The sequence below is a fragment of the Coffea arabica genome, chromosome 10e (genome assembly GCF_036785885.1).
Source record: "Coffea arabica cultivar ET-39 chromosome 10e, Coffea Arabica ET-39 HiFi, whole genome shotgun sequence".
Classification (NCBI taxonomy): Eukaryota; Viridiplantae; Streptophyta; class Magnoliopsida; order Gentianales; family Rubiaceae; genus Coffea; species Coffea arabica.
Genome location: NC_092328.1, coordinates 16,311,682 through 16,326,111, shown reverse-complemented (window position 1 = coordinate 16,326,111; position 14,430 = coordinate 16,311,682). Strand labels below are relative to the sequence as shown.

Below are 14,430 nucleotides of genomic sequence, written 5' to 3'. Positions count from 1 at the left end.
TTCATGCACACTTATAGTAACATTTAGTCAATTATCAACCTTCAACTCAACTAAGTCGAGTGCGATAAAGTACACCCCCGACTTAGAAGGCGAGGGACAATTGAGATACACTTTGCAATGAATCACTAGCAATATTCCATAATAAGCACATTTATCACATAATTTCACTTAAGTAAACATAAACAGTTAAACACACAAATTCGAAAACACTCACCAAATACCCAAATAAATTACTCTTGAACCTCGGATTTGTTTCCTGGCTCACAACTACTTCCTGAGACAAGTTCATAATTCCAAAATAAATATATAATTTGTAAATGTTCACCTATTATTTATTATCCTATTTTTTAAATTATTAGAATCAAGTTTGACTTTAAAATATAAAATATAATATATTCTATATTTATTCTATATTTCATTTTGAGACTTATTGACTTTATCATTTTAAACCAAGAAATATACATATTTTTCAAGTTTATAATTTATAAAATATTTAAATCAAAATTAAACCGTTTTCCACTCAAGATTCTAAGATTAAAGTGTGTGGACACTCTATTGGTTCCTATATTAACTAGTTAACTCTAAACCATTTGTAATTTATACTTTATTTCTCTACACTAGTCTTTCAAATTCTAAAATCTTTAAAAGGCTTGTGAGGATAAGATTAAGTCATTAGAAGCCATTTTATGTATATAGCTATAACGAGTTACCTTAGAGTTTCCAAAAATATCATAGAAAGCTTAACTAACCCCCATTTCAACCAACAAACGGAAATTCCAGCTGTATACTTCAAGTTTTCAATAAAACTTCACTCTTTTACTTGCTTACAGTTTTAAGTATTTCAATGTACTTTCGATCTAGCATAGATCAAGGCAAACAACATCTATTTCCAGCAATCCATTCCATCAAACATTAGTTTCTCCAACAATGTAATAGTTTGGATCTCAGCTTTTCTTTAGTAGTTTTAGCTAGAATTCACTAAGGTTTTACCAGCCTTTCAAATGTTAAAAGTCAATAGAGTGCACATAAGAACAGGGACAGGATATTGTACAACGTCTCACTCAAGATGGCAGCCAATTATCATAAATGTTTGTAACTAAAATTGAAAAACTGTTACACTAATATTTTTACGAAAGGGAAACTGGTAGATTTTGTATTTAACAAATTTTAAATATGTGAAAGTAAAAAAGATTGCGCCCATAACATACCAGCTCTTTATGAGTTTTTTGCATTACATTAACAAAATACTAGTTATTTATGGGCATTTTATTCTAAATCATTATATTTATGTAAAATACATAAATGTTTGTAACTAAAATTGAAAAAGTGTTATATTTTTACGAAAGGGAAACTGGTAGATTTTGTATTTAACAAATTTTAAATATGTGAAAGTAAAAAAGATTGCGCCCATAACATACCAGCTCTTTATGGGTTTTTTGCATTACATCAACAAAATACTAGTTATTTATGAGTATTTTATTCTAAATCATTACATTTATGTAAAACACATAAATGTATGTAACTAAAATTAAAAAAGTGTTACGCTTATATTTTTACGAAAGGGACACTGGTAGAATTTGTATTTAACATAAATTAAATATGCTAAAGTAACATTACAGGTGATTTTATTAGTTACTTAATTTGTTGGCAAGAAGCAAGGTTTCTTTTGCAAAATTTGTTCATTAGATTTTTCCAAATAATTAGGGTATAAAGGTAAATTTTCACAATCTTTTGCTAGCAAGAGGCCCTAATTTCCTCCTAGGCAGTGACGAATCTAAGATTTTTTTCCTTGGGGAGGAGGGGCCAAAATGATTGACAAACAAAATTATTTTAATATGTTATGTTCAAAATAATTTTCATCTACTTAAATATATGGCATCCTAAAATATCAAATATTAACTTTAATTATAAAGATATGTCTATTTAATAAATATGGAGCATAGTCATAACTAAAATTAAGACAAGAAATAATATTTGATTAAATATCTTATAGGAAAAAATGGACTTTTCATCCTCAAAGTTTGGGTGGTTGGCCAATTTCATCCTCAAAGTTTCACCCCAAACACATTGCATCCTCAAAATTCCGTAATTTTGGCAAATTAAGGACAATTGACGGGAAATGAAGAATTGATCGTTAGAACCAACGATTTTACCCATAAATGGTACTCTGTTCTTATAATGGAGGAAAGTCATAAAGAACTGATGTTTTATTGGAGAACGGGGTTTATTTTTATTTTATCTGATAAATAAATTTGTTTATGAAAAAATGAGTACTCTGTTCTTATAATGGAGGAAAGTCATAAAGAACTGGTGTTTTATTGAAAAATGGGTTTATTTTTATTTTATCCGATAAATAAATTTGTTTATGAGAAAATGGGTACTCTATTCTTATAATGGAGGAAAACCATAAAGAGTTGGTCTTTTATTGAAAAATGAATTTATTTTTATTTTATCCGATAAATAAATTTATTAATGGAAAAATGGGTACAATGTTCTTATAATGGAGGAAAGTCATAAAGAGCTGGTGTTTTATTGAAAAACGGGTTTATTTTTATTTTATCCGATAAATAAATTTATTTATGGGAAAATGGGTACTCTGTTCTTATAATGAAGGAAAGCCATAAAGAGCTGGTCTTTTATTAAAAAATAGATTTATTTTTATTTTATCCTATAAATAAATTTATTTATGAAAAAATGGGTATTTTGTTCTTATAATGGAGGAAAGTCATAAAGAGCTGGTCTTTTATGGGAAAGTGATACTTTATAGAAAGTGGCCGCAATTTGGTTATGAAATTATCCCAAATAAAAATTTAGAATAAATTTGTTTGTTTTGGAAGTTGTATAACGGTCGTTAAAACTCTAGAGATTAGCAAAAAAATTTTGGGGTTGCAGAAAGGCAGAGGGAAGAAGGAGAAGAATGGAGCTTTTCGTCCGTTGCAATTGTTCCGTTAAAAATGACTCTATTTGATTTTACCCATTTTTTGTTAGGTAAAACCGTTGGTTCTAACGATCAATTCTTCATTTCCTGTCAATTGTCCCTAATTGGCCAAAATTACGGAACATTGAGGATGCCTTTCTGCAACCCTAAAATTTTTTTGCCAATAATTCAAGGGAGGAAAAAGTGTATTACTATAGTTTAAGCGGTAAACTGCAATTAAGTATATAGTTAGTCATGATTTTATTGCATTTAACCCCAACAATTAACGTTAGACATAGTGTATTCTGGTGCAAAAACTTCAATTATTATGAGCACTGGTTATGACACACCGAATGAGTGTGGTAATAATAAAAAATTATGATAAAAAATTAATTTAAATGTCAAGCAGACAAAGGTACTTGAAAATATTTTCACATTAGTGCTTAATCGTCTACAAAAAACAAATGAGGCAACCTAGGAGCCCCACGAGCTATCCTCATCCCAGTTAGTTTCCCAGAGTCATTCGACTGCTTAATCAAAGAAGTAAACCCTTCAGCGCAGATTAAAAACAAATATGGGGAAAGGGGATCCCCCTATCTCAACCCCCTAGTGGGCCTAATAAAACCAGTTTTCTCACCATTAAAATTGACAGCATATGTAACAGTAGTCACACACTCCATGATCCACTGGATCCATGTAGCGCAGAAACCCATTTTCCCCATTACTTTAGCTAGAAAAATCCATTCAACTCTATCATATGCCTTTGATATATCTAGTTTGATAGCCATATAGCCATTTCAACCATCCCTCTTGTTTTTGAGGAAGTGGACACTTTCATGGGCAATCAAGACATTATCTAAAATCTGTCTCCCAGGAACAAAAGCAGATTGGGAGTGACAGATACAATGGCTCAGAACACTCTTAAATCTGTTTACAATTACTTTAGAGATGACCTTATAAATGACATTACAAAGACTAATATGTCTAAAATCAGTGATTGTGGAAGGGGAATCAGTTTTGGGTACAAGGCTAATTAGAATCTCATTTATTGATTTAAGAAGATGGCCAAAGTGAAAGAAACCTTGAACAGCATGAACTACATCAGTCTTAACAATGGGCTAGAATTTTTGAAAAAAGAGTGAGGACATACCATCTGGTCCAGGAGACTTATTCGGATGCATTGAGAAGACTGCCTGACTAATTTCCTGTTCTGTTACTATCCTGATCATCTTGCTATTCATCTCTTCTGTTATGGCCAGAGGGATGCCTTGCAGGATTTCCGTGAACTCCAGTGGACTCTCTGTTGTAAAAATCTGCTGAAAGTAATCTAAGATCTCCTGCTTGGTTTCCTCCTCATTCCTACACCACTCCCCACCTCTATACCTCAGAACATTAATCTTGTTCACTTTCCTTCTCCGCATCACTTTTGCATGAAAAAACCTAGTATTCTTATCCCCTTCCTTCAACCAGCTCACCCTTGCTTTCTGGCTCCAGTACAGCTCCTCCCTCCTGTAGGCATCAGCCAACTCCCTTTTTAGACTAGCCAGCTTAATCCTATAGCCATTCGGTTTATCTTCCTTCATCCTCCTAATCTCCTCCCTCACCTGTTCTATGTGTTTCCTAGCATTGCAACAACTCGCCTTACTCCATCTAAACAGATTCATTCTGACATTTTTAATTTTGCACTTCACTCTAAACATCTTAGACCCTGCTTGCTCCTCTTGCCATGCCTCCCCAATCACCTTACCTATATCCTCCTTTAACATCCACCTCTTATCAAACACAAACCTTCTCTTCCACCTCCTCCCCCCTGGTTGTGTATCCAACACCAGCATACAGTGATCAGAGGCTTCGGTTTCCACATGCAAACAAGTTGCCTTAGCAAACTTCTCTCTCCAGTCTTGAGTTCCCAAAATCCTATCTATCCTCTCTTTTACCTCCCCCCCATTTCCCCAATTATTACACCGTGTCCATGGGACTCCATCATATCCAATATCAATCAGAGCATTACTGTTGATGAAAGAGTTAAACGCCTGGAAACTGACCTCAGCTCTTGGTTTACCCCCCCATTTCTCCATATTTGAAGTAATGTCATTCAGGTCCCCCATAATAGCCCAATATTTGCCCCATAGTGAGCTTCGCCTCCTTACAACCTCCCACTGTGCCTTCCTCACCCCTGCATCTGAGCTCGCATAAGCACAGATGCACCACCAGTCTATCATAGATTCACTATCCTCTATCAAAAGTTCAATGGTAAAGCTGGTAAACAATACCTTCTTTACTTTCAACTCCTTCTTCCATATTGCTGCTAGGCCCCCAGCTCTACCAACCGGATCAACTACAAAAACACTATCAAACCTCAGCCATTGCTTCACATATCAAAAATATCAATAAACTCGATATTAGTTTCTTTTCGAGAAATGGTTCATTTCGAGAGATGGTTCATTCAATGTTATTTTTTGGATCTCTAAGATTCGAAACCGTGCCTTATTTAAGGAGTATCAAACTCTTATCACTTGACTCAATAATCGTGGTTGGTACTTATATGAAGTGGTTTTTACTTTAATTTTTTTTTTGTAGAAGAGGACTAAGACTTAAAAATGTAGAGAGGAGGTGAGCTGCACATTCTCCTTAGTATATATATATAGAGAAAAACACACTTTACTTCTCCTAGTTTAGATTAACACATTTTTCTTATTAAGTAGTTGGTACGGTGTTGGAATCAATAGCAATCATGAATTGTTGATACCACGTCTTCCTCTCCGGCTCTGCCACTAAAGGTATCTTCGAAATCCCACTCAAGAATATTACGCTTTAATCTCTCTTCTTCCCCTCCAATTAATAGTAATGCACAATTACAAGTTGGTCGTCCACCACAGCTGACGGCGCAAATCCTCCAATCCCATTCCAGCATTCAATTCTTACACACAAAACTCATTCAGATCACTCGTTTCTCTCCCTTGGAAAACGCGTCCGATTTTCAAACATCAATCCAACGACTCCTTACCCTTTACTCTCTCTTCCTTCTTGTGATTCCCTTCACGCCCCACCATTGACTTCTCTCCTCACTTCGTCTTTCTTCCTTTAAACTCACTCATTTTGTTTAATAAGAAGAAAAAGTAGAAAGGAAAAGACTTAACAAAGAAAAGTAGGGTTCAACCGATAGCCCTCCTAGCCGGAATCCATTTTTCTTCTTTGATTCTTCGATTTCTTAATCAAATTTTTTGTTGGTTTGGTCTGATTTCAGTTTTTCGACCATAAATTCCATCAGAATTATACTGAAAAAAATACTGGTATTTTTTTCTTCTTCTTCTTCTTTTTGTTTCGGTTTCTGGATCAACAACCTGTTGATCCATCAATGGAATCGTTATCTGATGAAATCAAGTCAATATCCCCAAGTTTTTCAATCAATAAATGAAACCCAAATCGTCATTAATCCGCAGCTCGTCCATTTCAGATAGCGCTGGGGGATTGTTGTTCAGGTCGTTATCTGCAGCATCATCATCAATGGCGGCGCCGAGGAGTGTGGTGGTTGATGCCGGCAGTGTCAGCGTTGGTGTCGGAGGAGGGAGGGCGAGGGATGAGGAGAAGAGTTTCGGGGATTATAATGCAGCGGTTGCGGGGGATTCGCCCACCGGGAAGAAGGGTAAAGTAGGGGAAGGGGTGATTTTTCCGTTGTCCCGATGGGAAGTCATGGCAGGGTTGGGTGTATTTCTGTTATTTTCCGTTGGATTGGGCTGTATTTACCTGACAATGCCAGCTGCTGATTATAGTAAGCTCAAGTTGCCTCGGACCCTCTCTGATCTTCGCATGCTGAAGTAGGCTGCTTCTTTTTTTCTATTAAATTTCTTTTATAAATGCAATTCATTTTTGTTGGATTTTGTTTATAATTATCGATTTCTTTATGGTGTGGTAGGACCCTTGCATATTGAAGTTTTTGTTTAACTGGCTGTTGTTAAGTAGTAGTATGATATGGTGATTGGAATTGAAAATGTGTGTGGTATTGTGAGGTTTAAGTGTGGAGTTAATTGGTCAGGTTTATAGGGGTGTTTAAGCAGTGGAATGTGGATAGCTTAATACAATGTGCACATAGACATAGGGGGATGGGGTGAGATTGTTTCATTGTGACTCGAATGGTAGAACACTTGATAGATGCAAATGGTAATTCTTTGAGCTTGCATAGAAGTTCGAAGATCCCAAAGTGTACTATTGGTTTGACCCTCCAAGATCCTACATTTTTAAGAGCATAATGTACATTTTTAAAAGCACTATGTACTGGTGTATTGCTTTTTATGTATTAAAAGGATATAATTGGAGAGAGCTATGCTAGACTTGAAGGAGGCATTGGGCTGAATGTGGAGCAGTGTAATATATGGCGTCATATCTTCAATTGAAGATAAATAAATGTGAAATGGATAGGAATGTACCAGTACTATGGTTTAATTATTTGTCATGTTTGAATTTGAGAAGTAGGTTCTTTCCTTATCTTTGAGAATTGGAAATATGGTATTGCAACTAGTTAAATAGTTGTTTAGAATTCAAGACATATGGTTGAAACAAACATTTTTATGCTTACAGTGGTCTGTAGTTCGAACTTCCTAATGAAAGAAATGCACTATGAGAAGGAGAGCTTTTCAGATAAGGCTTCAATTGATGCGCGCAGTGAGAATAAAATGTGCCTTATGGTTGATCCAAGGTCCTGTCCACCTGGACCCAAATATAGCTGACCTTTAATTTGCTTTTTCCAATGAGCTCATTAGATAATGTTAGACCAATTTCATGGCTGAGGCAACTGAATTGGTTGAGCAGAGAAAGAAACAACAAATTGTCAAGGATATGTGGATCCACTTGAGTTTACCAGCATTATGGGAATATTGATATAAATTATCTGTGAAAATTTATTGATGGGGTAGGGGAAATACATGCAGTTAGTAGATTCTTTGCTGTTTTTGATCATTTAGGGATGATAGACATTGTCAGGAATTCATAGTTCTCTCCTTTGGTTCTTCAACACAGTGAAATAAGGAATTGCAGAACATAGTAATAGAGGGCTTGTGTAAGTATATAGTGTTCATAGCTTTTCCATGAATTAGTTTGAGTCTTCTACAATTAACTTCTAGGAGCTCATTTGTGTTTCAATTTATGCTACTACACTTTCTCCAAAATGGAAAAAAGTTCCTTAATATTGGCAAAAAAATTCCTGGAATTGTGTTATTTATCTTGCCAATGCGCAAAGCCTATTCAAAGAGTTGAAACGGGCATGCTGTGTGTATGAAACTTCCAAGTTTTGGAACTTTGCACTATTTCTTGGTTTTTCTATTGCATTTTGTTGAGGGAATTCATACTGGAGGTTGGTCTGCTGGACATGCAGAAATGAAGTCTTGTACCACAGACAACATTTTTATTTATTTATTGGCCCCATAGCATGCAGTTAATTTCACCAGGATAAATTTGCTAATGTATGTGCTGGTACTTTGAGAGTAATTTCCTTTCCCCAGCCAATCAAAGCTTTTAAATTTTCTGGAGGTGCTTGAGTATTTGTTGCTTGTTGCCTGTTTAGTTGGTTGCATTTTCTTGGGCCACTAATGGTACAAAGTTCTGCAGCTTACACTAGCGAATAAGATGACAGACTTTTAAAATGGGATAGTTTTAATCATGTCAACCAGTTGTTTTTATCGCCAATATCTGGTCTTAGATGTTTGTTTTCCAGATGAAGGTGTCAAAGCTGTGATTACATCACACGTGAAGCTACATGGTTAAAGATGATTTTTTTTATTTTTGGGTGAAGAAGAAGAATTTTCTTTTACCAATCCAAAGCTCAGAACTTTTGCCTTTGGTTGCAAATTTTGCAGATGGGGCTTGAGTAATCTGGTGTCCTAGCTTTCTTCAGCAGTGTCATGCAAATCTGGTTATTTCAAGTTGTATATGTTTTCTACTTTCTCTAATATGTCTTGACTTGAGTTTATTGATATCATTACTTTGCCATCAATTCCAGACTGATTGTTTGTATAGCCAAAATTTGTTTTATTTTGCTTGAAGTTGTGTTTACTATTCTATTTCAGAGATCATCTTGGAACATATGCTAGTGATTACCCAGCACAGTTCATCCTTGGTTACTGCTCAACATACATCTTCATGCAGACATTCATGATTCCTGGGACTATCTTCATGTCGTTGCTTGCTGGAGCACTTTTTGGTGTTATCAGGGGCCTTTTCTTGGTTGTCTTTAATGCTACGGCTGGAGCATCATCCTGCTATTTTCTGTCTAAGCTAGTTGGAAGGCCTATTGTTAGTTGGTTTTGGCCTGAGAAATTGAGATTTTTCCAGGCAGAGGTACCTTTACCAAGACTTACTGTTTTGTATTTATTTGATTGGTAATATATGCACCTCATTCATGACAGTCATTTCCATTGCTCTTTTCAGATAGCAAAACGCAGAGACAAGCTGCTCAATTATATGCTGTTTTTAAGAGTAACTCCAACCCTGCCAAACCTTTTTATCAACCTGGCATCTCCCATTGTTGATATACCATTTCATATCTTTTTCCTGGCCACTATGCTTGGGCTGATTCCCGCTTCTTACATTACTGTCAGAGTAAGTTAATTTCTAATGGGTTGTGCCTTCAATTTGTGCCGTTTTCTATGGTAGTGGTCCCCCCCCCCCCGCGTCCTCCCTCTCTCCTCTCTTTCGCTATTATGCTTAAGATAACCCTTACAGGTGTATTATTGTGACACAGCAGTATATGCCATTTCTTAACATTGTAAAAGATGGAACTTACTAAAAAACAAAATTTTAGATAAATAAGATAGAGCATCTGTAGGCCATTGCTCGAAAGAGTCTTTGGACCAAGTAGAAGTGGGATAACTTGGTTCATTTTTGAAAGGGATTTTATTACCGGAATGCCTTCATTGTCTCGTTGGGCTGATGTTTTGTGGTTGTTCCTGGTAATGTAAGAACTTTTGCCATTGGAAATCTTTAACCTGTCATTGCCTTGCAAGTGGATTCTGTTAAGTTACACTTACTGATTGATGTTTTTTGATTTTATCTTAATACACTTGATCATATATGAAAATCCATGTGATGCTGATTGTTCTCTAGGACACTGAATATATAATTAGTTTTCTTTTCTTTCTTTCCGCTGTCAATGACCCATAACATGGGTAATTCTGCTTTATTTTGAATTCTGCAGTTGTTTTATGTGATTGGTTATGCTTTGTGTCAGTAATTATGTGATGCTGATTATTCTATAGGACCCTGAATATAGAATTCGTTTTTTTCTCTTTCTTTCTGCTGTGAATGACCCATAGCATAGGTAATTCTGCTTTATTTTGAATTCTGCAGTTGTTTTATGTGATTAGTTATGCTTTGTATCGAAATTACTGAATACAAGTGGAATTACTGATATGCTCCACTAGTAATACTCGGTGACAGTTATGTCTGCATGAAGCCTTTCTGTTATTTGTTGGTTCACGCCTTGAACACATTTTGATTTACAACTTCTGCTTTTGTTATCATCAGGCTGGCCTTGCACTTGGAGACCTAAAGTCAGTTAAAGATTTATATGATTTCAAAACTTTATCGATTCTTTTCCTCATTGGATTGGTGGCAATAATCCCAACCCTTTTGAAGAGGAAGCGAGTGTATGAATAGAGATACTTATTTTCACCTATCCTCTTTTTGAGGAAATGAAACTGGGGATAGGGTATGACCTGCCTGGTATACCATTGTAAAATCTTGGGGAACAGAGGTGTGAGCCCTTTTTAACTCCAATGCACCTGAAGGTTAGGAAGTGGATTTACCTTCACTTGCAACTTGCAGTCAATCACTGCTTGAAGCATCAAAAGTAGTGCTAATTTATTTGATTTCTGTATACTTATGACTCACCTGTCTGCCTGGGGAACTGTGAGGGCACCAAGCAGCTGGAAGTGTTCCATGCTATTCATGGTTTAAGGGAGATGAAATATAACCAAATGGGAAATCGTTTTTTATTCCAATATCAGCAGTCATCTTTAGTCATTTGTTAGGTAGAAGTAATGTTGTAATTTCCATAGGTATAAGTAATGTTGTAATTTCCTTTCTGGGCAATCCGTTCCCTACGGCTTGTTCCCTATTTTGTTACATGTGTATACTATGTTAGGATCCTATCCGATTTGACATCATACAGATTAGAAATAATAATTCCTTAAGTTTTTTTTGTTGAGTATATGTTTTTCTTGGTCCACCGGGTGTATTATTCTGCTCATGGTGTAACTTTTTCAATGTCTTGCCACTCTGGGGATCAAGAAAGACATGGGCGAGTCTAGACAAAGTTTGTTCCCTTTTACTGTTGATGCCTGCTCTCCGACTTGAATTATTCAGGCTATTTATTACCTCTATATAATGGGTGCCCTAATGTCAGATTACCTTACTTTTTCCGGGGCCACTGAGATATTGTCTGGAAGCCTACTGGTTGAATTTAGTGCTTTTATTTTAGATTGCGAGACATTTGAAATGAAATCTGATTTAAAGTGAGCTTTTGAGATTTGAGAAATTTTTTATTAGATGTATTGTGTTTTCTCACAAGGTTTAAGGGAGGGAGGGAGGGAGGGAGGGAGGGAGGGGGGGGGGGGGGAAGCAACTTTCGAGATGGCTGATCAACATATTAACCCTTGTCTGAAAAGCCTTATTAATCACGGGACATGTCATTAGAAAGTGGAAACTGCTAACTAAAAGCAATCCTACAACCATCGTAATTCTAAGCGAGACAAATGGCTGATCAACCGAGAGGGGAGTTGGGAGTTGGAGTGGTTTTTTTTTTTCTTCTTTTCTTGCCTTTTGAGGGAGAGAGCCGAGAGTGAGAGTGAGAGTTTGTGTGTTGGAAGTGTGCTGAAATTTTTTTTTTGTTTTTTTGAAAAGAGGAGGGCCGAAAGAGGGAGTTGAGAGGGGAAAAATTGGAGTCCTTTTGTGTGGCTTTTTTTTCTTCCCTTCTTGTGTCTGTTGGTGTGTTTTTCTACTGGAGCAAAAGAAAAGGCCGAGAGAGAGTATTAAGAGAGTGGAGTTTGTGTGTTAGGTTGGTAAAAAAAAAATGACGGACTTCCAAATGACAAGAAAGGTGCATGGAAAAATATGATGAAATTTTTACCAAAATGAATAGAAATGTCCTATGGGAATTGAGTGTAAAAATGGGTTGGCACATTTACTTCTTGAAATTGTCTTGCCTTCTGGCCGTGTCAAACCTGATTTCTTCTGGTCATGGATGTAAGCTGTCGTTCGCAATCAGTGGGCACTGGCTAATTAAAATGAAAGCGGCTGCCAGCAAAGCAATGACCTCACCTCCACATAGTTTAAGTATTTCATCCTGATAGCATAACAAACATGATATTCCTTTTCTCAACATACTTTGGTATTACTGTCCAGAGCTTCAAATCATGAAAGCAGAATTGATTTTCATTCCTTTGCCTGCAATAGGTCACTTGGTGTCAATGGTACAGTTTGCAAAGCTGCTTGTAAGTTGCAGTGAGGAGTTCTCAATCAATTTGCTCCTTTTCAAATTGCCATTTGATGCCAAATTTAATTCGTACATCCAATCACTTTATACACAAACAACTAGAGACATACAATTCATACAACTCCCAGATCCCCAGTTGTCCTCACAACCGGATGACCCTCTTGCCATACAATCTGCATTGATCGATAGCAATAAGCCCCATGTCAGAGATTTTGTTGCTCACCTAAAACATTCTGGATCTTCCAAACTTGTAGGGCTTGTCGTGGATTTGATGTGCACAAGCATGATCGATATAGCTAAGGAGTTTGAGATCCATGCCTATGTTTTCTACCCTTGTGCAGCTGCAATTCTTGGCCTCAGTATCCTTGTCCAGGGTCTCGTGGATGACAACCAAGATACATCTAAGTACAAAGATTCTGACCATGAGCTATCAGTATCAACTTATATCAATCCTGTCCCTGCTAAACTAATCCCTGAATCAATATTTGACGAGGAAGGCATAAATCTGAAAATTGCCAAAAGAGTGATTGCAGAGACAAAAGGAATCATGGTTAATACTTTTCTTGAACTAGAGTTGTATGCAATAAAGGCCCTCACCAGCAATCCAAAAATACCGCCGATTTATCAGGTAGGACCTTTGATAAATGATGCTGGTATTAGTAGCAACCAAGAAGAGATTGAACCCATAATCAGATGGCTTGATGATCAGCCTACTTCCTCTGTAATTTTCTTTTGCTTTGGTAGCTTTGGATCTTTTGACAGTGACCAAGTTAAGGAGATTGCTTGTGCAATCGAGCTTAGTGGATGCCGGTTCTTGTGGTCTTTGCGACGTCCACCACCTAAAGGCCGTCTTGAGTATCCAAGCGAGTATGAAAATCTTAATGAAGTCCTGCCAGAAGGGTTCTTAAAACGAATAGCAGACACTGGAAAGGTGATTGGATGGGCGCCACAAGCACAAGTTTTAGCCCACACTGCAGTAGGAGGCTTTGTGACACACTGTGGATGGAATTCAGTGTTGGAAAGTGTTTGGTTTGGGGTGCCAATGGCCGTATGGCCGATGTATGCTGAGCAGCATATGAATGCATTTTTTGCAGTGAAAGATTTAGGCATAGCGGTGGAGATTAAAATGGATTACATGAAAAACAGCAGTCAAGTTATGGTGAAAGCAGCTGAAATTGAGAAAGGAATTAGACAACTAATGGAACCAGAGGGCAAAATCAGAAAAAGAGTGAGAGAATTGAAGGAGAAAGCAAGAACTAGCTTAATCAAGGGTGGCTCGTCTTATATTTCCTTGGAAAGTTTGCTTCAGCATTTGTCTTGTTTCAGCTGATTAAACAGAAACAATATGAGGATTTTGGGAGAAGGTTATTGTGTAAGGATTATTTACAGTCCAATTGAGCAGTTCAGTGTGATTACTGATGGAATTACTTATTTGGAAGTGTTTCTAGTGCGATCTATATTCTGTTATCCATCCATATCTATATCCTCACAGAAAAAAATGGTGAATAGTAGTTAGTAACAGTGAATCATGGTCTCTCATTTTCACACCTTGAGTGGTTTTGCCCTTTTATTACTAACTGATAGGAATTGCAAAGACTGGATTTTAAATCTCATTAGCTTGTTTTCCTTTATGTATTTGTTTTGTTATGAAACAATTAAATAGGAATGAATGTCCATTAAAGTTTCCTATGTCTATTGAATTCTCCCAAGGATAAAATTAATTCCTCCAAAAATAAAAGAGTTAGTATAGATAACGGTTTGGTTTTCCTATACAATTAATTCATAACCTCTCTTATATTTGGAGGTTAATCTTTCGGCTTATTCAGTGTTCTCTATAAATAGAGGTGATTGAACATCTCTTTGTAAGCCTTGATCGTTTTTGAGTGAATAGAAGAAATAATAGTTCTCTACTTTATTGGCTTCTTTCTATTTTGTTTTATATCACATCTTGTTATTTCATCAGTTTTATAACACGTTATCAGCACGAGATTCTATTTCTGAGCAATTGTGAATCACAAGACTCTAT

General features: G+C 36.3%; 2 protein-coding genes across 4 annotated transcripts; both read left to right on the top strand.

Annotated features, from left to right (window-relative positions):
- The first annotated feature begins 5,495 nt into the window (after window positions 1-5,495).
- LOC113712951 (uncharacterized membrane protein At4g09580-like) lies at window positions 5,496-11,120 on the top strand. 3 transcript variants are annotated; one of them, XM_027236607.2, is made up of 5 exons: window positions 5,496-5,697; window positions 6,375-6,735; window positions 8,980-9,250; window positions 9,341-9,511; window positions 10,436-11,120. In XM_027236607.2, the coding sequence occupies exons 2-5, from the start codon at window positions 6,425-6,427 to the stop codon at window positions 10,565-10,567; spliced, it is 885 nt and encodes a 294-aa protein (XP_027092408.1). In that variant the 5' UTR covers window positions 5,496-5,697; window positions 6,375-6,424; the 3' UTR covers window positions 10,568-11,120. The 3 variants fall into 3 exon arrangements, with proteins under 3 accessions (XP_027092408.1, XP_027092409.1, XP_027092407.1); XM_027236608.2 differs by lacking the exon at window positions 5,496-5,697 and adding an exon at window positions 6,069-6,210; XM_027236606.2 differs by lacking the exon at window positions 5,496-5,697 and having other exon boundaries at window positions 6,186-6,735.
- A 1,112-nt stretch (window positions 11,121-12,232) lies between these two features.
- Window positions 12,233-14,093, top strand: LOC113711685 (anthocyanidin 3-O-glucosyltransferase 2). The gene has a single exon (XM_027234854.2). The coding sequence runs from the start codon at window positions 12,325-12,327 to the stop codon at window positions 13,732-13,734; it is 1,410 nt and encodes a 469-aa protein (XP_027090655.1). The 5' UTR covers window positions 12,233-12,324; the 3' UTR covers window positions 13,735-14,093.
- Window positions 14,094-14,430: the final 337 nt, after the last annotated feature.